The 24,412-nt window shown below is 46.0% G+C and overlaps 2 protein-coding genes across 2 annotated transcripts; both read right to left on the bottom strand.

Moving 5' to 3' along the window:
* Nucleotides 1-313: 313 nt before the first annotated feature.
* Nucleotides 314-4,154, bottom strand: C1QC (complement C1q C chain). Its single transcript, XM_033156455.1, has 3 exons — nt 4,052-4,154; nt 2,518-2,702; nt 314-1,294 (listed from the first exon to the last, which is right to left on the bottom strand). The coding sequence occupies exons 1-3, from the start codon at nt 4,054-4,056 to the stop codon at nt 738-740; spliced, it is 747 nt and encodes a 248-aa protein (XP_033012346.1). The 5' UTR covers nt 4,057-4,154; the 3' UTR covers nt 314-737.
* A 6,356-nt stretch (nt 4,155-10,510) lies between these two features.
* C1QA (complement C1q A chain) lies at nt 10,511-13,541 on the bottom strand. Its single transcript, XM_033156454.1, has 3 exons — nt 13,449-13,541; nt 12,686-12,855; nt 10,511-11,250 (listed from the first exon to the last, which is right to left on the bottom strand). Exons 2-3 carry the CDS (start codon nt 12,846-12,848, stop codon nt 10,682-10,684), a joined length of 732 nt encoding a protein of 243 aa, XP_033012345.1. The 5' UTR covers nt 12,849-12,855; nt 13,449-13,541; the 3' UTR covers nt 10,511-10,681.
* Between the last annotated feature and the right edge of the window lie 10,871 nt (nt 13,542-24,412).

Raw genomic sequence — 24,412 nt, 5'->3', positions numbered from 1 at the left:
TATTTGACCTAGGGGGCACTAGAAAGGTACTTAGCCTGTAGTACAATCTTACCAATTTAGAAGCAAGTCCAATTGTGTTCAGTGTTAACTCCCTCTGGAAACTCCCAAACTGAAAAGGGAAAGCTTTTATTTGTATTTCAGTGGCATGCTTTGAGTCTTTGGGGAAAGCAGCCAGAAGATAATAGAGAACTGTTTTGAATTAATAAGCCTTTGTTTCCAAAGTGGACACAAACCTTTTAGATCCATTTTGAATCCTGCTGACTGTTTTAGACTGGTTTAAAAATTCACACATTCATAAATATGAAGCCAAAAAAAAAAGAAGAGTTGCTTTATTGAGCATGTTTTTCTTTCTTTCACAGCAGCTAAGACATGGTGGAACAAGGATGAAGAATAAGGATAATAAAAGTAGTTGCACCTCAAAGCTTGGGGGAAACTCATAGCATTGCAGAGTTGGAAAGTATCCCAACTGGTCCCTCTACAATGTGTTATAGCTTGTGATGGGGAAGCTATCAGATGAACATTCTGGAGAGAAGCAGAGGACCTGGGAAGGGTTAAGCACTCAAATGATTTAGGTGTGGGGAAGCTGCTGGCCCAGAAATAGTTAAGCACATCCCTTCCCCATGCTGAATTTAAGACTGGAAAAATGAGACACCTAGAAACTAAAAAAAATATATATGTGTCCATCCCAAACTTGAAGGCATGGAAAGAAAGCTGTGCTCATCTGCTCCACTAAGAATCTAGTCTGGGAAAAGCAGGAAGCCTGAGAAGACACTATCAGACCCCCCAATGCCCACCATGCCATTGTAATCGTTGACTGCCAGCCACACCTGGTGCCCCTGCTTCATCTGAAGCAGGATGCCGCCCGAGCTGACTTGCTTGTCGTTGGACATGTGGTCACAGAAGCTGGCCACCTTGTCCCGGTTCAGGTACATGTTGACACAGAGGTTGGCTGTCTGGGACGTGTGGTAGGTGAAGTAGTAGAGGCCGGGGATACGACATGTGAACTTGCCGTTGTTGAGGTCGTACTCCTGGTTAATGTTGGTGATGGCCCTGTTGAAGACGACGGGGGCGTTCTTGGTAGGGTACTGAGCCGTCTGACGCATCACCGTGAAGGCCGACTGGTGGTTCCGCTTGTAGCCGCCCGGCTCCCCTGGTCCACCCCTGTCCCCCTTTGGGCCAGGCTCCCCTGGAGGTCCAGCAGGGCCTCGAGGCCCATTCTTCCCTACATGGCCAGGAGCTCCAGGTTCTCCTTCCTCTCCCTTGGGACCCCGACTTCCAGGAGTGGCTGGTGGGCCTGCAGGGGACAAAGGGAGAGAAGGTCATGATTGGAGAAAGGAAAGAAAGGATGAATCAGGAGGATGGGAAGGAGGACCCAACCATCCCTTCCACCACACTGCTTCCTGTCTGTGCTAAATCTGCGGCTGCCATACACACTCAGCTTCTTATGGAGCAAAATGTGCTTTCAAAGCTCCCTAGCTGGAGAACTACCCAGGGATGTTCCAACTAGTGAGGATAAAAGGAAGACGCATGGCCTGCTTGATCTGATCATGGCCTACCTTTTCCTCATGGAGGGCTATTGTTATTTTTAATTGCCACCTTTAATCCCACCTTTTTCTCCAAGGGTCCCTGTTTCTCATTTAATCCCCACAACAACCATGTGAGGTAGGTTAGGCTGAGAGGCCCAAAATCACACCCAGTGAGCTTCTTGGCCAAGTGAGGATTTGAACCCTGATCTCCTGGTTCTAATCCAACACTCTAACCACTACACCACACTGGCTCTCACTGGCTCACTGGGCATAATGTTACAGAAGTTGGTACTCCAAGGAGCTTGCCATGTCACCCTCTTATGGGCAATATCCTCTCCCTCTCCCATCTTGACTTGAAGGTGATTGAATGTTGTCTTAAATAGCTATTACTCCTCTCTATGGTAGTCCCATGCAATAGGGTGGGGAGCCTGACATTATGAAGTCTAGTGACAACTTCTGGTCGTCGCACTTGCAAGAGGAGAAAAAAGAGAGCCTTGCTCTCAGTGCCAATCAGCTGATTGCACGCTGACAGTGAGCCCTGCTTTGTCCATTTGCAGTTGTGACTTGGAGTCAAACCATCCCTGCAATAGGATGTTTCTTCCCCTCTGCAGACTGGCAAAGCTGCCTGCAAAAGAAAATAAGTCTCTTTGCATGTGCAATTTGAATCCAAACTCCCATCTGCACATAGACAACTCCAAAGGGACTAGTTGTCAGCCCCGATCAGCTGACCAACTCTGTCAGCAAGGAATGCTTACCAAGGAACAACCAGGAGTGCACATTAAGCTCCTGATTGTTTCTTCTCAGCAGAGTCTTTACCTTCCAAACACCTGCCAATATATAAGGTTCAGGGTGTGGGGCCAGTGGAAGTGTTTTAGAGAAAAAGACCTTGTGGTCCAAATCAAGAACCCTGGCTTGCCTTAATTGGGCCCATAGACCATGGGAGGAGGAGGAAGAGGAGGCGGATGGGGAGGAGAAGGAAGAAGATGATTACCTGGCTCTCCCTTAGATCCTTTCAGCCCATCTCTGCCATCTTTTCCCGGAGGGCCAGGCACACCAGGAAGTCCTGGTGCTCCGTAGCAGAAGTGTGTGGGATCAGCTCCTGTAGATGATTCCATCAGTATCAAGAAAAGGAGGAGACACCCCCAGCTGAAGAAACTCCCCTGGTCCATCTTTGTTCTGCAGAGACAAGCAAAGGAAGCAGAAGGAGGGATGGGTTAGGGTCACAGATGCCTCACTAGGCTGGTTAAGAAGTAAAGAAGTGGTCTCTTGGCAGTGGAACATCATTAAAAGTTTCATAAAAAGAAAACACTGTCCCTGTTATCTCCAGCAGACCTCACCCAGGGGATAGTGAACCTCAGATTTAGGCAGGAGGAAGGTGGGGGAATGTGGCCTTTCAAGCAGTTCTATCTGGCCGTTAATACTCTGCCCAGGGCATGCATCCCTCTCAGGCCACATCCTTCCCTGGCTGTGCTCTGCAGCATGCTCTGTTGGCTTTACCTGGCTGAATGTATCATTGAAGTGTGATGATGCCTCTTGCTTTCCTGGATGGAGGATGGTGTGTGTGTGTGTGTGTGTGTGTGTGACTACACCCATCACTGGTGTGCAGCCCCCAGAAACCTGTCATTGAGATAATGTTGCCCATGGACTGAAAAAGACTCTCCACCCCTGCCTTCCCCAGCCACTCAGCAAAAGCAGCTTGTTCCTCATACCAATTAATTATCTATTGTGCCTTGTATTTTCAACAGAAACAATTACGGGGGGGGGGGAATGGGTCAAAGCAGGCTAGTGGAAGGAGCTTCTCCCCCTCCCCACTCCTTTTCCTCTTCTCATGGAATCCAAAATAAAGTTGCCAAATGACTGGAAAAGCCAGCCTGACCTGCTCTTGTGTTTTCTGTGTCAGCCTGATCTTTAGAAATGTGCCAGACAGTGATGTTTATTTCCATCATGCTACAGAAGAAGTTTCGCCTGTTTGCTCCTGTATATCAAACTGCTTTTGGAGACAGAGCTACTGTATCCAACTCAGAAGCTGGCACCTCTGCACCCCAAAAGATGGAAGGAGTCAGGCAGGCTGGCTGGCTGGCTAGCTGGAGGAAAGGTCTTCTCACTCTCATCTTCTCTCCTTTGGCTGAGCTTGAGATCTTGTTAACTCTCTGCAGACTGCCTGTGTTTTCATTTTATCTAACTGCTTCAGGAGGGTTAACTTTGGAGCGTAGAAGCAGAAGGGGGGGGCATGTTTCACCCTTTCCAGGCCTGCAGCTTCCCCCCCTCAAGTCTTTTCAGCTGCTCTCCAAGATCTTCATTCAAGAACTTCCCCATCTCCTGCTGTTAGGGCTGGGTGGATCTGGCCATTTTGGTTTCTCCCAGTCTCTCATTTTCCCAATTCTAAATCTACTTCTCCTTCTCTGTCTCGACCTCCCTAGCCCTTCCAGAGCCCAATGCTTTCCTCTGGGACTGCCCCAGACCCCCAAGGACATTCCAGGGGGTCAATGCTGTTGGTAGAGAAGCCCTCAGATGACCACTCTTACCTCATTGGGTTCCAGCTGGACTCTCGCACCCTGAAGGCAACTTGGAGGTATCAGAAAGCTGCAGGCCAACTCAGTGTGGAGTAGAGCACTTCGTTTGCAACATCACCACCCGCAACAGGGAAGTTGGTGGCCTGGGAGAATTAGGAAGTAGACCATCCCCTTTCCTGGTTTCATGGCATTCATCTGCAAACTCTCTGGTCAACAATTCTTTTAAAAAAACAAAACCCAAAACACAGATCCAGCATTTTTATTATTATTATTAAGAGTCCTATTTTCCTTTAGAAAGGAACATAAGAATCTCCATTATGCCCACTTGGTCCCTTTGTCCATCTAGCCCAGAGTTGTCTACACTGACAGTCAATGGCTTCCCAGAGTTTCAGATGGGTCCCCAGCCCTGCAGAATGCAGGGTCATTCTGTTTGCAAAGTGCATGCTTTACCTCTAACCCACAACCCTTTCATTAAGACATGGGAGGGAACCTCAGGTCTAGGAACCCAAGGTGGCCTTCTAGGTTTCTCTACTTGATTCTCAGAACTCTCCCCAGGCCACAAGCCCTCTCCCTAGGCATCAGCTCTCACTTGTCCTGCTTTGCATCCTAATTGTTTTCCCTGCTTGCAAGGTGGCCAGGGTGTGCTTGAGAGTGTCCTTTGGTTCATCCTATAAATGATAATGCCTCTTGTTAGCATGAGTGCCGGGGTGTGTGAGTGTGTGAACAAATTAGCCTAATGTGCAAAGTAACACACACACACACACACACACACTTGTTCCGCTCACATTTGCCTCTGACCCTGCCCACCAATGGCATGTGGCCTACAGAAGGTTGCCCAGAAAGGAACCCACCCTTGGGCTTAAAAGGGTTCCCCATTGCTGCATGAAGACATAGTCTTCTCTAGCTCAGCTTGGTAGACTGTGGTGCTGATAATGCTGGGGGCTTCAGTTTTGATCCCCGTAAGGGACAGCTGCATAACCTCAGGGTCCCTTCCAATCCAACTCTACAATTCTGTGATTTCTATGAATATTCTTTATATAAATTTGAATAATAGAACCATGGAATTGTAAAGTTGGAAGGGATTACAAGAGTCATCTAGTTCAGCCCTGTGCAACGCAAGAATATTTTGCCCAACAGGGGGCTTGAAACGATGATCCTGAGATTAAGACTTCCATGTTCCACCAACTGAGCTTAGTAGCAACTCTCCAGGGTTTCGGACAGGAGCTCCCGCTCTGCCAAAAATTGCTCCCACTATTCTCCTGCAACCATTCTCCATCAATTTTTGAATTAAGAAATTGCATTCAGAAATCATGAAGAGAGAGAGGAAATGTCAGTGACATTCTTAGGGGCAGAGGATAGAAAGAGGAAGAGAAAAGGATGCCTCTTTTGCAGGAGAAGAAAACTGCTGGGAAACTGAAGGAGAAGTTTCAGCAGAAAGCAGCCCCCATGGCCATACCTGGAGATGCTGGGAATTGTGGCATGCAGTGCATGACAGCCCTTTCCCTAAATAAAGTGGTAAAAAACACCCCCCAAAACTTTACAGTGAATTGTGGGTGGGGAAGCTGTGGCCCTCTAGAAGTTGGACTCTGACTCTCATCGGACCCAGCAAAGCATGGCCAGCAGTCAGGGATGGTTTTGGGAGTTTTAATCCTACACCATCTGCAGGGCCACAGGTTGCCCACACCAACAACATGCCATTATTCATTGATGGACTGATGGACTATATATCTCTATCTCTGTCATCTTGTCACTCCTTAACACGAGTTCTGTGGGCATCTGTCAAAGGCCCGCACAAAGGTTTGTGGTCCATCTAACTTCAAACGTGCAAAATGGTTGTTTGATGTTTCCCCAATGAATCATGAGAAGATTTCCTGACACTTCCAGGGGCAGCCTTGCTCTTGGATGAGAGGGCGCTGGAGACTGATGCTGCCTTTGTAAATTTTGCTTTGTTTTCAAATATGCAAGCAAAGCATTAAGCAGAAGCAAAGCAGCGGATCCCCCAGGGAGAAGATCTTGCACCCTCAATTTCCTCCGGCCCTTAACAGGAGAGGTGGGGAACCATTTTCAGCCCGAGGGCCACATTCTTTTCCGTTCAACCTTCCAGAGGCCACATTCCAGTGGTGGAAGCAACAGATGTAAATTTTGCTGCACTCATATGCCCCTCTCTGTGATCTACCCAGGCAAGTCAGATGCATGATCAGAATTCATGGACACATTCCAGCCAGATAAAAATATTCAGACAGATTACAGAGTAGGACCACAGAGGGACATGATGTGGGGATATGATGACAACAACAACAAAAAAACTTTATTTATTTGCATAGCCTACAGGCCATTGCATCAAGGGGATATGATGAGTGGCCTGGACACAATTCTGAGGGCCACATTGGGGTGTGTGGAGATTCCCCACATCTCTCCATATCTACTTCTGTTTCCTCCAAACTTAGGGATGGTGGTTCGGGGCTACCATTCATCCTAGAGCTGTGCTCAAGTGGCACGTTGCAATTCCCCACTCTATCTGTAGGCTAACAAATTAGGCATTCACTAAATTTCTCCATTTTTGTGGGGGTGGGGCTAGCCCAGGGCCAGACCAATGCGCTTTGATCTCTCAGGCAAACCACAAATGGAGCCACCCTCCCTGCAAGGGCTGTGCCAAGATCTACATTAGGAGCAAGTGGGGAACGAATATCTAAAATCAGGACCTGCTGCCTGGTGAGTCCTACTGCCTGAGGTGGTTGCCTCCGTTTGCCTCCTGGGTGGGACAGTCCTGGGCTTGCTATTAAGCAGTGGCAATAGCACAGCTTCTCTTTCCTTTTCTCCTCTTTTATTTTTCGCTGATGCTGCAAAGTTGCATCCTCCACAATGTCCTAAACCTAGCACTGAGTGGGGGCAGTGTGCATGTATTCATGGGACAGGAAGTGATGACTACTTCAAAAATTGATCAAAAATAGCCAGAGGAAGTTCTGCAAAATGGACCTTTTTTTTTTTTTTTTGACTAGCTGCTATGAGAAGAAGATGCAGGACTAGACGGGCCACTGGCTGAATCCAGCAGGGTTCATTTTACGTTCTTGTGTTCTTGTGTTCTTCTGTTTTTTTTAAGGGATGAGATAAAGAAAAACAAACAAACTCAGAAATTTTCAACAGCAACAATGCCTTATGAAAATTTTTGTCTCAGTTGCAGTTCACACACTAAACTACTCAGAGTAGACCCATTGTTCTTTTGTCATTTCTTTTTGTGATTCAGCTATTGCAAGCAGCTTGAAAAGCAGCACAGAAGCAATTCAAATTAAAAAAAAATCATAAATATTCCTAGAAAGCCCCATTGTCCACCAATGTGCTCTGAAATTTACAAAGTGAACATGCATTCTCAAGAGGTCCAAACAGTTAAGCAAAAAACTCACCCATATTAAGTGATCCTGAAAATGCAGCTTGGGTTAAGGATGCTAGAAATATGTGTCTGAAACAGGCCAGAACAAGGTGTGCCTAGTCCATTATTCTTATTTACAACAGGGATGGGAAAAACTTTGCAGCCTGAGGATCACATTCCCTTCTGGGTGACCCGGAAACTGCAATTAATCCAGAATGCGGCAGCTAGACTGGTGACTGGGAGTGGCCGCCGGGACCACGTAACACTGGTCCTGAGAGATCTACATTGGCTCCCAGTGCGTTTCCGAGCACAATTCAAAGTGTTGGTGCTGACCTTTAAAGCCCTAAACAGCCTCGGTCCTGTATACCTGAAGGAGCATCTCCACCCCCATCATTCAGCCCGGACACTGAGATCCAGCGCCGAGGGCCTTCTGGTGGTTCCCTCACTGCGAGAAGCAAAGCTACAGGGAACCAGGCAGAGGGCCTTCTCGGTAGTGGCGCCCGCCCTGTGGAACGCCCTCCCATCACAGGTCAAGGAAATAAACAACTACCTGTCATTCAGAAAATACCTGAAGGCAGCCCTTTTTAGGGAAGTTTTTAATGTGTGATATTTTTGTATTTGATTTCTGTTGGAAGCCGCCCAGAGTGGCTGGGGAAATCCAGCCAGATGGGCAGGGTACAAATAATAATAATAATAATAATAATAATAATAATAATAATAATAATAATTATCATCCCAGGAGCCTCGTGCCATTGGCCGGAATCGAAAGGAAATAGAACAATGAATACACACTTTGTAAATTAGACTTGCTTCTACATACAATCACACATCCATTCTTTGCAGTGGGTTGTCTCCAACCCTAGTCCTACTCAGAATAGACCAACTGAAGGTCACACTCATGGCTGGACTATTGGGCTATTGAATTCCAGTGGGTTTACTCTGAGTAGGACTTCATTGCAGTCAACCCAATATCCTCAGCCATCCAGCCGATGCAGGTCTACAACCTTCATCATCCTTGGCCATTGGCCATCCTTCCTGCTTAGAATATGAGCCAGTTCAATTCACCTGTTATCTCGGCAACCACCAAGGATGTCCAAGTTGTGAGGCGGGCTTGCCACAGTGATGTTAATCTCTTGGAGTAGGAGCTCTGCTGCCTGTATATTTTGGAGGGAAGGGGGTGGGTCACATGGAGGTAGCTTAGCAGCTTATCGGCTGGGCGATGTGTGTCCTACATTCTAGGGACTGTGATCTGGGAGCCTTCTGATCTTTCGTTGCTGCCTGGGGCTACCCAACGTGAGTTGTAAAAGGGTAGCAAGTGGCAAAAACATTAAAAATGCAAACGATCATTTAATGTGTGATTGCTATGCTGCTTGGCACATGCGAAGATGCAAGGAGGGGAATTTTAATTCACAGAACACAGCAAAGAAAAAAAGTGGGGGGAAATTCCACCCGTAACAAAACAAAGCAAAACAACCCATGTGGACAAACCCTATTTGGAATTCTCCTTTCAACAAAATTGACTGATATAGATTGCAGCACTGGGCAAAGCAGATCCTCCTGGCTTGTCTGTGTGCATGCTCTCTGCTAGGGAAGAGGAAGAGTCATAGCTGGGGGGAAGGCCCTTCTCCTAAACAGAGGAACCTGTATATACTGAACCAGGCCATTGATCACTGGCCCGGCAAGCTCACTAGTGTCTACACTGGCTGGCAGCAGCTCTCCAGGTTTTTAGGTAAGGGCTCTCTCCCAGCCCTACCTGGAGATGCTGGGAGTTGAACCTGGAACCTCCTGCATGCCCTTCCCTAAGACATAGGAACATAGAAATCTGCCTTATACTTGACCCACTGATCAATATAGCTCAGTATTATCTGCTGTGATGGTAGCGGCTTTCTAGTTTTTTCCAGACAGGGGACAATCTGAGCCAGATGTAGAGATGTGAGGAATTGGATAGGTCAGGGACCATTGACCTGATTCAGTAGCTAGGCTCTTCTGATGTGTGTGTCTTGGGAAATCTGATTTTCATTACCATCCTTCCTTGAGTGAACTCTTCCCCTGACCACCACCACTGTCCCCACCACTGACCACTTGCTTGCATTTTCTTCTGAGTCCACCCCGAGGGACACTCTACCCAGTTTCCCCGCCTGGATTCTCAGGAAGTGCTATTGCCTCCATCCATGTTCACTGAAGATGAATCAGGAAGGCAGATGTCAGGGCAGCCCCTGCTTTAGACATTTCCCCTTTTGAGTTGTTTATGCAAAGTATTTCCGGTTACATTAAAAAAGTAGTGTCTCAGCACAAAGAAACTCACTGAACAGCCCAGTTTCAAAATTCTGAATGTTTATTCATTGCCAAGTAGGAACAAGACTGAATGTCCCAGGCTGTGTGGTCTGGGAACACATGAGGTTATCACTTTGCTGAAGCTGAGCAGGTCTGGGTCTGGGTCTGGTCAGTGCTGGGATGGGTTGGGATGGGATGGGAGACCTGTTTGGAGCCATCCCTTTGACCACTTTGGGTGCCATGGTGGAAGGAAGGTGGGAATCTCAAGGTGTTGGTTGGGGGAATGCAGAAGTGGGCTAGCAATGGATAATTCCCTTTTTAATTCCTCCCACTTTCTCATTTTTCCATACATAAGTTCCATTCACCCCCTTTTCCCACAGATTGCAAACTTTAAAAAATCAACATCAAAAAGTCCTCATGAAGGTTTGTACACATTTTGGTGTACATTCCTTCAGGTATGCCCATGTTTATTTTCTAATACAATGCAATTGTGTACATTACTTCCACTAATTTTAAGTAATGATGTTCAGTTCTCCTAATATACACCTTTTCATGTTCAACTTTGCTAAATATAACCCTTTTTGCAAGCAAAGTTTCCCCGTTATAATGCTATCATCTACATCATTTTCACTTGTGTGCAGAGTTCCCATTATGCTGTTTGGGGCACAGTTTCTTTTCAGGGAATGGCAAAGCAAAATCTGCTGGAGTGCAAATTTCAGAGGCTAACTGAGTTTCCGTATTGGTGTGTGTTTGTGTGTGTGTGTGTGTGTGTGAGAGAGAGAGAGAGAGAGAGAGAGAGAGAGAGAGCGAGAGAGAGAGAGAATTGGGCAGCTTCCCCTCAAATTTTGAACTCTGTGGCTTTCTCCCCCAATCCCCAGGAAGTGTGTGTGTGTGTGTGCAGTTACATTGATCTGGCAAAAGCGTCCTTGTGGTTGCAGCTTTGTAGCAAGAGGGAGGTGGGTTTGGGGAAGAAGGGCTGGCTTTGTCTTCTTCCCTGTCCCTCAGGCACCCGCCGGGAACAGCAACAAGCCACTGAACACGCTGTCTGCATCGCTGCTGATGTTGATGTTGTTCCCACCCTGCGGGTCGGTCTCCAGCCATACGCTCTCACCCACAGCCAGGTACAGGACACTCCCTCCTGAGTTGACCTGCAGGAGGCCTTGCTTGTTGTTGTCACAGAAGGTGGCTACTTGGTTGCCTTGGTGCACGAGGCGAAGGCACAGGTTGCCATTGGAAATCACCTGGAAGGAGAAGTAGTAGTACCCAGCATCCTTGCAGGTAAATTTGCCCGTCTCGAGGTTGTAACCATTGTCCTGGTTGGTGATGACATTGTCAAATACCACTACATTGCCAATAGGCTTGTGGTTCTTCAGAGAGGCTGAGAAGGCAGCTTGGGGCTGCTTCATGCTGTCGCCAACCTGCCCCTTCTGGCCTTTGTCTCCTTCTTCGCCAGGAGGGCCTGAGGGGCCATCGGGGCCTCGGTAGCCCTGGTTACCTGGCGTGCCTGGTGGGCCTGGCTGCCCTGGCTCACCTTTGGGTCCCTGTATGCCTGTGCTCCTTGATGCCCTCCCTGAAAGGGAAGCAGAAAAACATGTGTCACAGCTCCAGGGAATAAGTCCAGCCCAGGCATTGCCAAGGCTTGTCTCCAATGTTACTCAGAATAGAACCATTGAAATAAATGAACACGACTAACTGAGTTTCATTAATTTCAATGGGCCTACTATAGGTAAATGTTAGTTGGACAGAATGGACTATACTGGATCAGCAAAGGTAACGGCTAAAATAAGAGAACTTATTGACAGTTGTTTTGTGGAAGAATGGAAGCCTTTTTCAGACTATTTAAATAAATATTATTATATGAATTTGTGAGCACGATTTGAACTATGAGCAACAGAAATAATTAGAGATTATTGTATTATGGTTATGATATAAAAGAGTGAAGATAGGGTGCAGCAATGAGATAGAATATATAAAAAACCACCATGGAAAATGTGGTGGGAAGCCAATAAAAATAAAGAAAAAAAATATCATGTATTGGAATTTTATGTGAAATTGTGGGGATATATAGTTAGTTATTTAGTTAGTTGGTTGGTTAGTTAGTTAGTTAGTGTCAGGATGCTGCCAGCGACTCCTGGCTGGTTGCCCAGGAAAGTATAAAGACAATTAAAAGTTTCTTACCATCCTTTTTTATTTCAATCTTTACAGAGAGAGGCTATAGAACCCAGCCTCTTGGATAATGGTGTTGCCCTGAGTGAATCTCCACCCCACCCCGTCTCTCCTACTTCCCCATTCATTGTCTAGTCTACAGGTGCTGCTAAGCGCCCTCTGTCTTTGAGCCCTATGCTCTCCCACTTTTAAGGCTTACCGGGTTCTGGGAGATGGAGGGTCAGGAATGCTTTCTAATGACAATGTGTCAGCCAGGTGTCATCCCGGCTCTCTCATGATTTCCCAACTTTCCCCCTCATCTGCCTCTGAGCTGCGACCTCCCTCAAACCCCTGTTGTAAATCTATACTGTCTCCCTCTTCCTCCTCCCCCCAGGAAGGGTCAGGATGGGGAGGCAGTCTCCACCATTCCTCCTCTGCACAGTCCATGACATTTAGTTATTTAGTTATTTAGTTATTTAGTTATTTAGTTATTTAGTTATTTAGTTATTTAGTTATTTAGTTATTTAGTTATTTAGTTATTTAGTTATTTAGTTATTTAGTTAGACACAAACAGGTCTAGCATCTGCTCTGCTCTCCCGCATTCAGGATATTGTTGATGTTGTTACTACTACTACTACTACTACTACTACTACTAATCATTGACATTCATCAATTGCCTTAACAAAATGACCTACAACGATAGTGCAAAACAAAATGAAAAACACAACAGTGGTGAAACAATTCAGTAAGCAAACTAAAGAACACCCTAGCAATAATTTGACAGTGAAATTTCTTAGAAGGCCGTTACCTCTCTTCCTATGAAGGCACTCTTATCTCCAGTCTCTCCAGTGACATCTTACCTGGCTCGCCAAGATCTCCTTTCTGTCCTGGTCGCCCAGCCCTGCCTGGAGTCCCTGGGTGTCCATCTCTGCCAGCGGCTGCTTGGCACACCGTGTCCTGAGGAGCCGCGACATCCAGAATCAGAGCCAGCGCACAAGCCACCAGCCACAATCTGCTCGCCATCCTACCTCTGTGGGCACAAGCACAGGACCATATGGTAATTCTTTCACCACCGCCACCACCCCGGTCCTCATCCTCTTCTTACTTCTCAATGGGACTTACCTGACCCCCAAACCCCGGCTTTTCTTACATTCTGAAGGAAGGAACTATCACCCAGCGGAAGAGCAAGTGCATTCTTCAGCTCCTCCACTTTAAAGGATAAGGCAGCATGGGACCAGAGGCTCCTGAAGAGCTGCTGCCAGTCAGAGTAAACAATGCTTTGCTAGATAGAGAACTGATCTAATACAGGGGTAGGGGGGGACCCCTGTGGCCCTCCAGGTGTTGCTGGACAACAACTCCAGTCTCTCCAGCAGCCAGGGAATAGAGGGCGAGGGGGCTTGGCAGGTTGTCTGAAGCCTGGAGTGGGGGAAATGCCGCAGGGCAGGCCTGAATAAGAGACGCTCAATACTCCACAGGCAAGAGCTAAAAGTGCAAGTTCGCTTGTCTGCTATTCCAACCTCAGGCAGAGGAAAACAACATATAAAAAATGGATTTAGAGGAATGAAATTGGAATAATATCAATCAGTTAGTTATAAGAAAAATGTCCCAGGGAGGGTCACTTACCTCCTTGAAAGAGATCCCTCTCCACTAGCTTCTTTGGGAAGCAGAATGTCTCTTTTTGGTCCTACACAGAAAGGAGGAAGAACGGGGATGGTGGGGAGGGGATTGGGTTTCGTTGAGTCACAGAAAATGTAGATTCCCTTCCTCCTTTCCTCCTTTCGATTGCTTCCTCTTGTTCCGTCCACTCTCTGAGCTCAGAACAAGCCGTGACACCCAAAGAGCTTCAGTATCTTTCGCACTATTTCATAGAATCTTAGAATTGTAGTGTTGGAAGGGACCGTAAGGGTCATCTAGTCTAGCCCCCTGCAATGCAGGAATCTTTTGCCCAGCATGGGGCTTGAACCCATGGCCCTGAGATTAAGAGTCTCATGCTCTACTGACTGAGCTACCTTGGAAGGATCATCTAGTCCAACCCCCTTCTATGCAGGAATCACAGCTAAAGATTCTGGAATTTTGTATGTGGAAACTTTAAAGTATGTAAATAAAAAAAATAAATATAAAAAAGGAATCACAGCTAAAGAATCTCTGACTAATAGCCATCCAACCTCTTTTTAAAAACTTCCAATTAAGGAGAGTCCACTGCCCAATCCACTGTTGAACAGCTATTACTGTCAGAAACATCTTGGGGAATGAAACTGGGAGTTGCTCATTCCTAAAGTTCACTCCAAATTAATCCCATACATCATTTTCCTCTGGTTTCTGCTGGAGGGCCTGAGATCAAGCTGCCAGATGCTGCCCCTTTTCTGCCCCCCTCCTTCTGTTCTGCATTGGTTAATTTCCCCCAGTGTTCCTGGTCCAAACAGGCTGACCACATGCTGTTACATATGAATGCTGTAGATTCAGAGTTCTCTGTGTTTTGGAAAAAGCGAGTGAGAAAGAAATTGAGCAGCCCTGCCTAATGGTCAGAGTACCGCAGCCTGGTTGTGTATTTGCTGCGATGGTTGTTTCCCTTCTTCTTCCGATTATGCAGACTGCATGGAGAACTTGCCCTATGCTACAATTCAGCTGTCAAAAGAAGAAGAATCTTCGGGTGGGGAGGCAGCCCAGTGCAGCCTGCACATGTTATGCTATGAAGTGCCCTGAGATCTTTGGGCGAAGGGTGATATACAAATTTAATAAATAAAATAAAATAAATATGGCACAGTGCAAATGCTGACACAACAACTGCGCCCAGCTGCAGCACAGAATGCAGGAGTCTGCTGAGTTGCATCTGATGTGCAATTGGCTTAAGTCAAGGATAGCCAATGGCGTACCCTCCAGTTCCCAGAAGCCCCTGACAATCTTCTGAAATAAAGTGAGCTGGAGACTAGCAATATCTGAAGGTCCCCACACTGTCTCTCCTTGTCCTGCACTATAAAGGTGGGTGCCCTTTTCACTCCCGGGGGCCACCTTCCCTTGTGGGAAACTGGTCAGGATTATGGTGGGCAGATTAAAAAATGGAAGTGATAAGGCATGGACATAAACACACATTCATTCTGCCCCCCCTCTCTCTCAAGGCCCTGCTGGATCAGGCCACAGATTCATCTAATCCAGCATCCCCTTCCCACATGTATGCAGTACCTTAGTGCGATATTGGGTTGCCATGTTTTTTAAAAAATACATATTTTTTTTAGAAAACCACCAAAGTTGTTAAGCTTTTGGGGGGAGACCTAACCCTAAAATAGTGATTTTAAACCTTTGGAGCTGTTTTCAATGCCATGTTGCCATACATCCAGGTTTTCCACGACATTTTGCCAATTAGGCAAAATTACCCCAGACACCATTTTTACACCCCCTAACCAAGACATGTCAGGAATTTCCCTAACATATGGCAAGCCTACTGCATTAGCAAGTCCCTCCACTTTTGATTGCCACCCCACCGCTTCTGATACCAGAGATAAGTAGCCATTGATGATATTATTCTCCTTCCCTTCATCCTTCTTCCCTCTCTTTCCTTCATTTATCTGTAATTCCTCCAACACCTCCACTCCATCTCTCTCTCTCTCTCTCTCTCTCTCTCTCTCTCTCTCTCTCTCTCTCACACACACACACACACATTGTGCAGTAGTCATAGGAGAGGACTGGGCACTAGATGGCACCATCACACAAAAGATACTCCTTCCTTTCAAATTGAACAATGGACAAATGGTTTCCTGTTGCATGGATTCACAACCCAGTGTAGTCTCTGAGGTCCAGCCAAACACAGCCGTGGTTCTGTTTATGCATCAGGAACCAACAGAGCTGGCAGACAGGACCCTACAAAACTCCATTCAGGACCCTCTTGAGTACCTTCCCTTGAGTCTTCTGCACAGCCATGGTCAAACACACAGGGAGTATTCCAGGTGGCAGGTCACAGAGAAGACAATATACAGTATTTAAGCTAGGGAGCTGGCTTTGAGAATCTCCAGGAGCTCAGGAGGGGCTGCCTAAACTGGAAGAAGAGGCTCATAAGGTCTAAGTTCACCTTCAGTCATTGCTGGAGCAAGAAGCTCACTAGGAGCTGTCCATAGTTCTGAAACCTACAGCTACCCTTGCCGCTGTCCCTTCTGGGTCCCAGCTACAGACAGATCAGAAGAGGAGTTTCCTCCCAAGTGAAGCCCATCTGAGTTCATTTATGACCTTCAGTTAATAGGCAAAAGGTCTCTTTATTTAGACGGGACCTTGGACAAAAGGCCAGTTAAAAGTCCTTTGTAGCTTTTAACAGGCCTTAACTGGTTGCTGCTCCGTTTTAGTGTGAAATATATGAGACTGTTTTCAGAGTCTTTGATGTGTTGCTTAACATTGTTCTTGTTTTAATTGCATTCCCTTTATTTACATTTCTGAGCTGCATTCAGCATTAGTTCCCTTCAGAGCAGAATTATTGAAACGAATGGGCATAACTAAATAAGGTCCATTTTGTTTCAGTGGGTCTGCTCTGAGTAGTACCAATGTTGAAAGCAACCCATTGTCTACACACACACACACACACACACACACACACACACACACCTGGTGCTGGTGCTGGTGCTGGTGCTAATGTAAAAGAGTTGTATGTCATGAGTCCCAAAGTGTTGCAGGCTCAGTCATGGAGTGGCTGCTGGAGACAGACAAGGAAGGAAGAGGAGAGGAGAAAATGGGGAGAGGATGGAGCTGAGAGTGGGGAACAGAGACTGGAGGAGGCAGGTTCTTCTGTCTCCCAGGATATGGCTGCTCTGGATGAAGAAGGACTGCCACTTTTCTTCTTCTCTCCTAGGCATCTAGGAAGGGCATCAACCAAACACTGGGAGTGGAGGCACCAGAGTCAGAAGGGCAAGGCACAACCTGGTCTCCTAGGGCCTGGTGGTGCTTCTGTCACTGGGGAAAGACCCATTCTCCCTGATGTAGTGTGCATTTACATGCTCAGCAGTCTCATGAGTAAGCTTGCTTTGCCCTGCCTTGAAAAGCTTGGTGGGTGGGCATGCCAACCCATTGAGACAGGTATCTTGCTTCCACGCAGTTCTGATCTCCTTGCCCCCAGCTTGGACTACTTAAATCTGAACAGCTGCTTTTAGCCCAGTTGGTCTTATGGTCCTTTCTTGTCACCTAACCTGAGCACTGAGGCTTCTGTGACTCACTACCTGTCACACGTTTACTCTACCTCAATAAAAACCTCTTCCTTATTCTCAGTGATGAACCTCTGTTTTTGTGGTCTGAGTGGGAACCAGGAGACTGTGGCCCTGCAGAAGTTGATGGACTCCAGCTCCCATAAGCCCCAGTCACCATGGATAATGAATGAGAGATAGTGATAGTTGAAGTACAGCATCACCTGGGGAGCCACTGCTTGCCCACCCCTAATTTGTTCTCTCTTCCATTTTGAGCTCCTCCCCTACAAGCCAAGGTGGAAGCCCTTAACTGCAGCAGCCAAAGTCCAACTGCGGCAAAACTCACATTTAGAAAACGACAGGGTGCAAATTGTCTGTCTAGAGGTGGGAAGCATCTGCTTTTGTCCTCCCTCCCCCCCCCCTTTTAGTAGTGATCCAACAAGATAACACATGTCATTTAGCTATTCCAGACTTGTAAACAATGTGGTTCAAATCATTAAGATACAGGCTATTAAAAATTTATCTTCCCTGCCGGCAAATGCAGACTGATTTGGAATTCCTAGGTTTTGTGTCCTGTTTCTGAACAGATTAAAGGTGTTGTTGTTGTTTTAAGTCATAAAGTCTCCTCCGCCTCTCATTTCTCCTTCAAGCACTTTCTCTCCATCCATAGCATTCCTTCTTGCATTCAGAGCTTCTGTGCTGACAACAGCCTCATCTCTTGGTTCTTGATCTGTTTGTCTCCCTTTGATTCCCTCTGGTCTCTTCATCTCCCTTTACTGGGTGTCTGCACTGTCACAGAGCCAGAACTCACTCACTCACCTTTAATTATATATTTATTACTGCATTTGTATCCCACGTTCCTCCCTTCCCCCCACACACCCTCTGGAGGTCAAGGTGGTGCACATGGTTCTCCCCACCTCATTTAATCCCTACAACAGGTGCCAACTCCCTGGGGCCCTGGGTGTCTGGGCACCCACGAAATTCCCCATGAAGGGACCGGGCAGCCACAAGGTGCCAGGGCCATGCATGTTGCATGAAACCCAGGGCCCTGGGCACCCACAGTTGCATGGCCAAGCTGTCATTCCTGACACCCAGTGAGCTATGTCACACTGGTTCCTTTCTTCTGGGGTTCCTTCCACCTGTTCCTTCCTCACTTCTTTTGTGTGGAGGAAGACAGAAATAACATGGCAATACAAAGGGGCAAAAGAAAAACAAAGGGGGGAGAGAGCATCCTGGTCCATTCAAACTGAAATCGAGTCCACATTTGTCAGAAGATGTTGGCTCATAGCCAACTAAGTTTCACTTTTAATAGAGCCACTGAATTAATGTGTTTAAATCAGTCATTACCATTACTTAAAGAGGTCTACTCTGATTAGGACTAGCATTGGATACAATCTATTGTTTCTTGAGATTCCTTCCTTCCTTCCTTCCTTCCTTCCTTCCTTCCTTCCTTCCTTCCTTCCTTCCTTCCTTCCTTCCTCCCCTCCTTCCTTCCTTCCTCTTTCCCTGGTAAAAAGGACACTTTGTGAAATTTTATGCACATGCACCCTTGCAATTTCCCACCCACCAAAATATTAGGAATTTGCCTTATGCACTGTTGGTCCATCTAGTGCAATATTCTTTACTCTGGTTGGCAGCTTCTCTGCAGGGTTTCAGACAGTAGACATTCCCACCCCTACCTGGAGATGCCAGGGATTGAACCTGGGATCCTCTGCATGCAAACTAGATGCTCTACCCATGAACTATGACTCTTCTTCCATTGATCTATGGATATTCTGGAATGAAGCTATCCCAGCACATTGCAGAAGGTGCAAAATGGTTGGCAGTTGCTCTGTGCTTTGTCTGTGCTACTAGCCCTGAGAAGTCGTTGGAGAATTTCTACTTCCCCCAATGAAATATGCAACATATAGTTTGACCCTGCTATTCTCCCGCTTCTCATTCCCAGTCTCAACTTCCGTCTCATCCTCAGCCCGTTACATTTTCCCACAAACAGAGGGAGCCATTTCCCCAATCTAGCCGGCACTGAAGCATTCTGAACAGTTCCAAACCATTTTTTTTTTAAAATGTTCTGTTTCTAGGGAGTTCCCCCCTCCCCTTGTGGATTCCCTGCAGGATTCCATAATGGGGAATCGTTAGATTCAGAATTAAAATATCCTCAAAGAGGGGCATTAGGCAGAGAAAGGCTGGCCTCCGACCTCCTTTGCAAAGCATGTTCTCTTTTCATAATTAGCCGCATTCCTGCCCAGCTAAATGCAAAGTTTGCTGGGTTGTAGGGGGGAGGCGGGAGGCAGGACACGTCTGCTCCACAGCAGAGGGTGCTGGCACACTGGGGAACAAAGAGACAAGTCTGAGCCCTGGAAGCTGCTTGAGAGAACTCTCTAGCCTCCATCCAGGCAAGCAAAAGGCATTGTCAGAGTTCAAGGATGCATTTTCCAAGCAGGCAAATTGCATCCAAGGAGAGTGCAAAGCAAGGTCATTGAGGAGTGTGGCTTGGGGATAAGGGGTGATATTCCCAAGGGCCAGATAGAGATGCTTTTTGGGGGGTGGGGGTGGGGGTGAATGCATTTGGCCCTGGGCTCCAGGTTCCCCACCCCTGCTGTATGCAGTTATTTCTATTGCTTCCTGTAGCTGACCTTGGCTTCCCAAAGACCTGGTTGACTTTGAGAGGAGCTTGGCCAGTTTTTGTGGTCCTGCAGAAAGTTATGCCATTGGCAAGGTGTCAGTATGAGGATATAAAAGTAGCCTTCTAATCTTTCCAGGATATTGAAAAGGCAGAAAGAAATAGGAGGACGGGTAGCTAGGGATGTCAAATAACGTGAGAGAAGACTACTGCAAGACTTTTGCTTTAGGCAAAAACCCCAGGTCCTCTCTCCAGGTGAGGCTTTGCAAATTCAATTGATGTCTGGCCATTCAGGCAATTGCAGGTTTCTTTCTGCATTAGTATGCATTGGCATGGACCATCTTTGCTTTTAACTGGGGTGGGGGAGGACAGACATTTCCCCTCATTATGAGAAAACCTGCCCCCAAACAAAAGGATGAGCTGTGCCACCTCAGAAATATGGGGGAGAGTGGCAGGGTCTCTTTTCAGAAGCATGCATATGCTGTGGTGTCATTTTGATTGTCAGAGGCCCTGAGTAGCAGATGCCAGTCAATGCATGTACACCAGAGGTGGCTACTCTGTGGATCTCCAGATGTTAGGCTAATGGACACCATCAGCCCTTGCCAATATGACCCGTGGTCAGGGAAGATGGGATTTGTCATTCAGCAAAATCTGAAGGGCCACAACTTCCCCAACCCTGGTGCAGTCAGTACCAAGATAGCTAGAGCAATATTCTTGATACATAGGAACTCAAGCAGTGCATGAAATTCAACTGAAATCAGAATCTTGAACCAAACTGGACTCATTCAAGTTGCATTCAGAGATGAGGAATATTGCATTAGATTTTTTTTTGATGGTCATGCTAGGGCTTCCGTCCTGTTTTCAAACATTCCTTTCACACTGCAGCACCTGTTGAATTATGGATTTGTCAGAGCTATTGACACATCATGCTAAATTTCATTCACACCAGTGGGTGCAATGTGGCATGACAATGAATGTCATTGGACAATGTCACTTCTCCCACAACCTTTCTGCACATGCCCGCTTCTGTTCCACCCCCCACAATTCACCCATGAAAATATTAGGAAATAACTGTACACCTGAAAAGCTTCCCAAATTTTGTCACTTTAGACCTGCAACTAAAGGGGCTGCAAACAGATTTTGGCTGGAATCAGATAACATGGAAATGAGCACAAAACATGCATCGTATTCCATTAGTTTTCCAGAAGTGGGTTTTATATCATGTGAAATTTCAAAAATAATACAGAAATTTAGGGAAATGTCATGAATGGCAGCATAAATGTGGCCTCAGGGAGATCTTGGCTTTGGGTGAGTCCAGTGGAGACAACCCTGAATTGGGTCAGGCTGCCTAGAGTGATCCAGGGATGTGAGTGGGCAGGACATGAGGTTAAAAGAAGGAGAAGCAGCCCCTCCTGCAGAGTATTTTCTGCAGAGAACATGCTGGGGAGCAGACAAGCCCAACAGGGGGTTGGTCTAGATCAGTGTTTTTCAATCACTATTCCGTGGCACACTAGTGTGCCATGAGATGTTGCCTGGTGTGCCGTGGGAAAAATTGAAAAATTCAAGAGAATTACTTTATATATAGTCAATATAGGCACAGAGTTATTTTTTTTTAAACATTTTCTAATGGTGGTGTGCCTCGTGATTTTTTTCATGAAACAAGTGTGCCTTTGCCCAAAAAAGGTTGAAAAACACTGGTCTAGATGACTCTTATGTCCCTTCCAACTCTACAATTCTGTGATTCCAGCTGGTGAGTGGAAGGTGCAATCCTGCTGGCTGCAGGGTGCTCTTCCACAAGGGCCTCCTTTTGCAGGGAAGATACTTGCAAAGAAGACCCCGCAGGATTGAACCCTCCTGCTCACAGAGAATTTCAGAGCATCTGACACTGCATCTCCTTGCCCCCCATCACCCTCCCAAACATATGTTTAATCAAGGTCCCCCCCCTCCCTTGATTTGGGACCATATCTGAGTCAGGTTGGTTTCTCCCTAGGTTGGTCCAGAGTGGGGTGGTGAGCTGTGCACAGCCGAACAGCAAGCATCCAACACGGAGTCAGAACATAGACCCAATCCACTTGGTATGATTTCCACCAGGGCTGAGGTCCACCAGTTCCTGGATTTCAAAATTTCAGAATTGACCACTGCACAATTGACGGCGCTCAGGCCATCACTTCAGAAACAGAACCAGCTTTGAGTTTCCCCAAAAACTCACTGTTTCCAGAAGACATTCCCTTGCTCCACAGTGTGATAAAGAATTTCTCCAGTTTCTGAGCTTCTAAAGTCACAGACACCCAATCCCAGCAGATACAATTGATGGTGGGGTGGTGGCTAGGGATGGATGCTTCTGAAATTCCCCTTGTCCCAAAGTCTCCAGGCCAGAGCAGGGAAACCACAAAGCAGGGAATCTTTAAAATCCGCATCATGTAATATTTATACTGGTGTCTTAAGTACACTAATGATATGATGAAATACTTGCAGTCTTCTTAATGGAAAGAAAGAGGCAAACAAGGTTTCCTTGGCTGAGTTGGTTCCTTTCCTTTGCTCCCTTGCTAGGCTATTTGCTCATTGCTTTTTCCAAGCCATATTTGCCAAAGGATTGCGGTAACCCCCTACTTTCTTAGAATCATAGAATTGTAGAGTTGGAAGGAGAAATGAGGGTCATCTCACCTAGCCACCTGCAATGCAGGAATCTCAACATGAAATGCTCGAAAGGTTGATGAGCAGGGGGGGGGGGCGCTTTCACAACTGCAGGCAGAACCAGAGACGGAGATCTGGTTACGTCAAAAGGTGAGCAGAATCCCATAGTCAGAATGGCCATTTCCTGTCACCCCCAATCCGTTCACCCCCCTGCCAAAAATGCTGAGGACTGAGTGTACATAGCATGGAAAGAATTGGAAGAGCATTACTGGAGTGGGGGAATTGATTTGCATGCAATATGCATAGGCTGATTATATATATATATATATGATGTCTTAGTTTACAAAAATACGTGCCTTGTCTCTTTTTTCAAGTTGTGTTTTCTACAGATTCATTTCATTTCTTGTGAGACATTAGTGTTGCATACAGTGTTAAGTTAGGAAGAAAAGAGGGGGAAAGAGGGGGAGTGGAAGTGGTGAGTGGGGGGGGGATCGGGTGGCAATGCTTCTGTTCTTCTACTTAGTGTATGTGCGGGGGGGACTGGGAAAAACTGTGGAAAGAAGGAATGAAATTTCGGCATGTACTGCAATAAAGGAAAATATGTTAAAAATGATGTATAGATGGTACATTACCCCAGTCAAGTTGGCAAAGATGTATAAGGTTGATAATAAGTGTTGGAAATGTAAAGATAAGGTTGGTACCTTCTATCATATGTGGTGGGAGTGTAAGAAGGTAAGAGCTTACTGGGACATGGTATACAATGAACTGAGAGAAATGTTGAAATATACATTTGTTTAAAAAAAACCCAGAAGCTTTCTTACTGGGTATTATAGGTGCAGACATTAAAAATCAAGATGTTAAGCTTTTCCAATATGCAGTGACTGCAGTGGCAAGGATTTTGTTGGCACAAAGATGGAAGCAAGAAGAAATACCGACAAAGGAAGAATGGACAGTGAAATTAATGGGATATGCAGAACTGGACAAAATGACGGGAAGAATCCGAGAACAGCGGGACCAGAAATTCACCAAAGACTGGTTTAAATTTATCTGAGAGACAATAATTCTCAACTGAATACATTTATAGGACTTCAAGAAGCTTTGTAGATAATGGTAGAAATATTATTGCAATTACGGTTTTTTATAGTGATTAACTTGCATACGATATTTTAAGCAATGATAGACTAAGAAGTATACAATTAAAATAGAAATTAGAAAGCCATTTGAAAGGTCTGAGGGAAGTCACAGCAATATATGCCAAAACAGATGAATGTACGTGAATTTACTTTTTAAAATCTTTGTAGTTGTTATAGTTTATAAAAAAATAAAAATTATTTGTAAAAAATAAAAATTGTATGGGGGGGTTGTGTCAGTGTCACTTGTGTGGGTTCTCTTACTATTCACTTGTTGTATTTCCTTGGTGGTGAGAGATGTTGGTGGCCTATGGTATGGTTGGTTGTCTTTTGTTGGCTGTAGTGAAATTTGTTCTTGTGTGTGAGTGTTTGGATCAAGTTAGCCAGATTGATTCTTATTCTGTCAGCAGATTCCTCTTGTTGTCTTGTTGGGCTGTGCATGTGATGAAGGGGAACCATACCAGGTTTGAAGACGTCTTCTTCTATTTGTTCTGACAGGATTTACACTGACCAAAAATATTTAAGGCTTGAGAAAAGGCATTCATAAACAGAAGATAAAAACCTGATTTACTTTGCAATGTCAATTTTTATATTTGCAATGCTTACACATTAACAAGATGTGGGATGATAACAAAGAACACAGACAAAAACAAGTTTGTAGGAAGCAAAAAAAAAAAAAATCCAAACCTTTCTTAAGCATCTGAAAGCAGCTTTGTCCCTCTTTAATGGGTCTTGCCCTCCAATGAACTTCCTGAGTTCTCCCAACAGAGAGGAGCAGAAGTTTAAATTGGAATGATAATGAACTTTCCTAGCCCAAATGCCAGGGCGGTGGTGGTCAAGGTAACTCATTTACTCAGTGGATTTATAGAGACTTCTGATGGAATTATGTATCATGGCTGTCAGGAAAACCCCCTCCCCGCGGCTGCCGGTGTCGCAGGAGCGTTTGGACTACAGAGACCCACGTCCGTTGTTCACAAGCTCCTCCTCCCCGTCCTCAGCAGGAAGCGACCATTCCTCAAGCGGAGAAGGGGAGGGGGAGCTGGG

This window comes from Lacerta agilis, chromosome 8 (assembly GCF_009819535.1).
Source record: "Lacerta agilis isolate rLacAgi1 chromosome 8, rLacAgi1.pri, whole genome shotgun sequence".
Lineage (NCBI taxonomy): Eukaryota > Metazoa > Chordata > Lepidosauria > Squamata > Lacertidae > Lacerta > Lacerta agilis.
The sequence above is the reverse complement of the archived record's forward strand: the minus strand, read 5'-3'. Positions and strand labels throughout refer to the sequence as shown.

Coding starts and splice junctions, on each gene's coding strand:
- C1QC (XM_033156455.1), bottom strand. Junction 1,295..2,517: donor AGGATCTAAGGGAGAGCCAG/GTAATCATCTTC, acceptor TGTCCCCTGCAG/GCCCACCAGCCACTCCTGGA.
- C1QA (XM_033156454.1), bottom strand. CDS start 12,848: ATGGCGAGCAGATTGTGGCTGGTGGCTTGTGCGCTGGCTCTGATTCTG. Junction 11,251..12,685: donor AGGAGATCTTGGCGAGCCAG/GTAAGATGTCAC, acceptor CTTCCCTTTCAG/GGAGGGCATCAAGGAGCACA.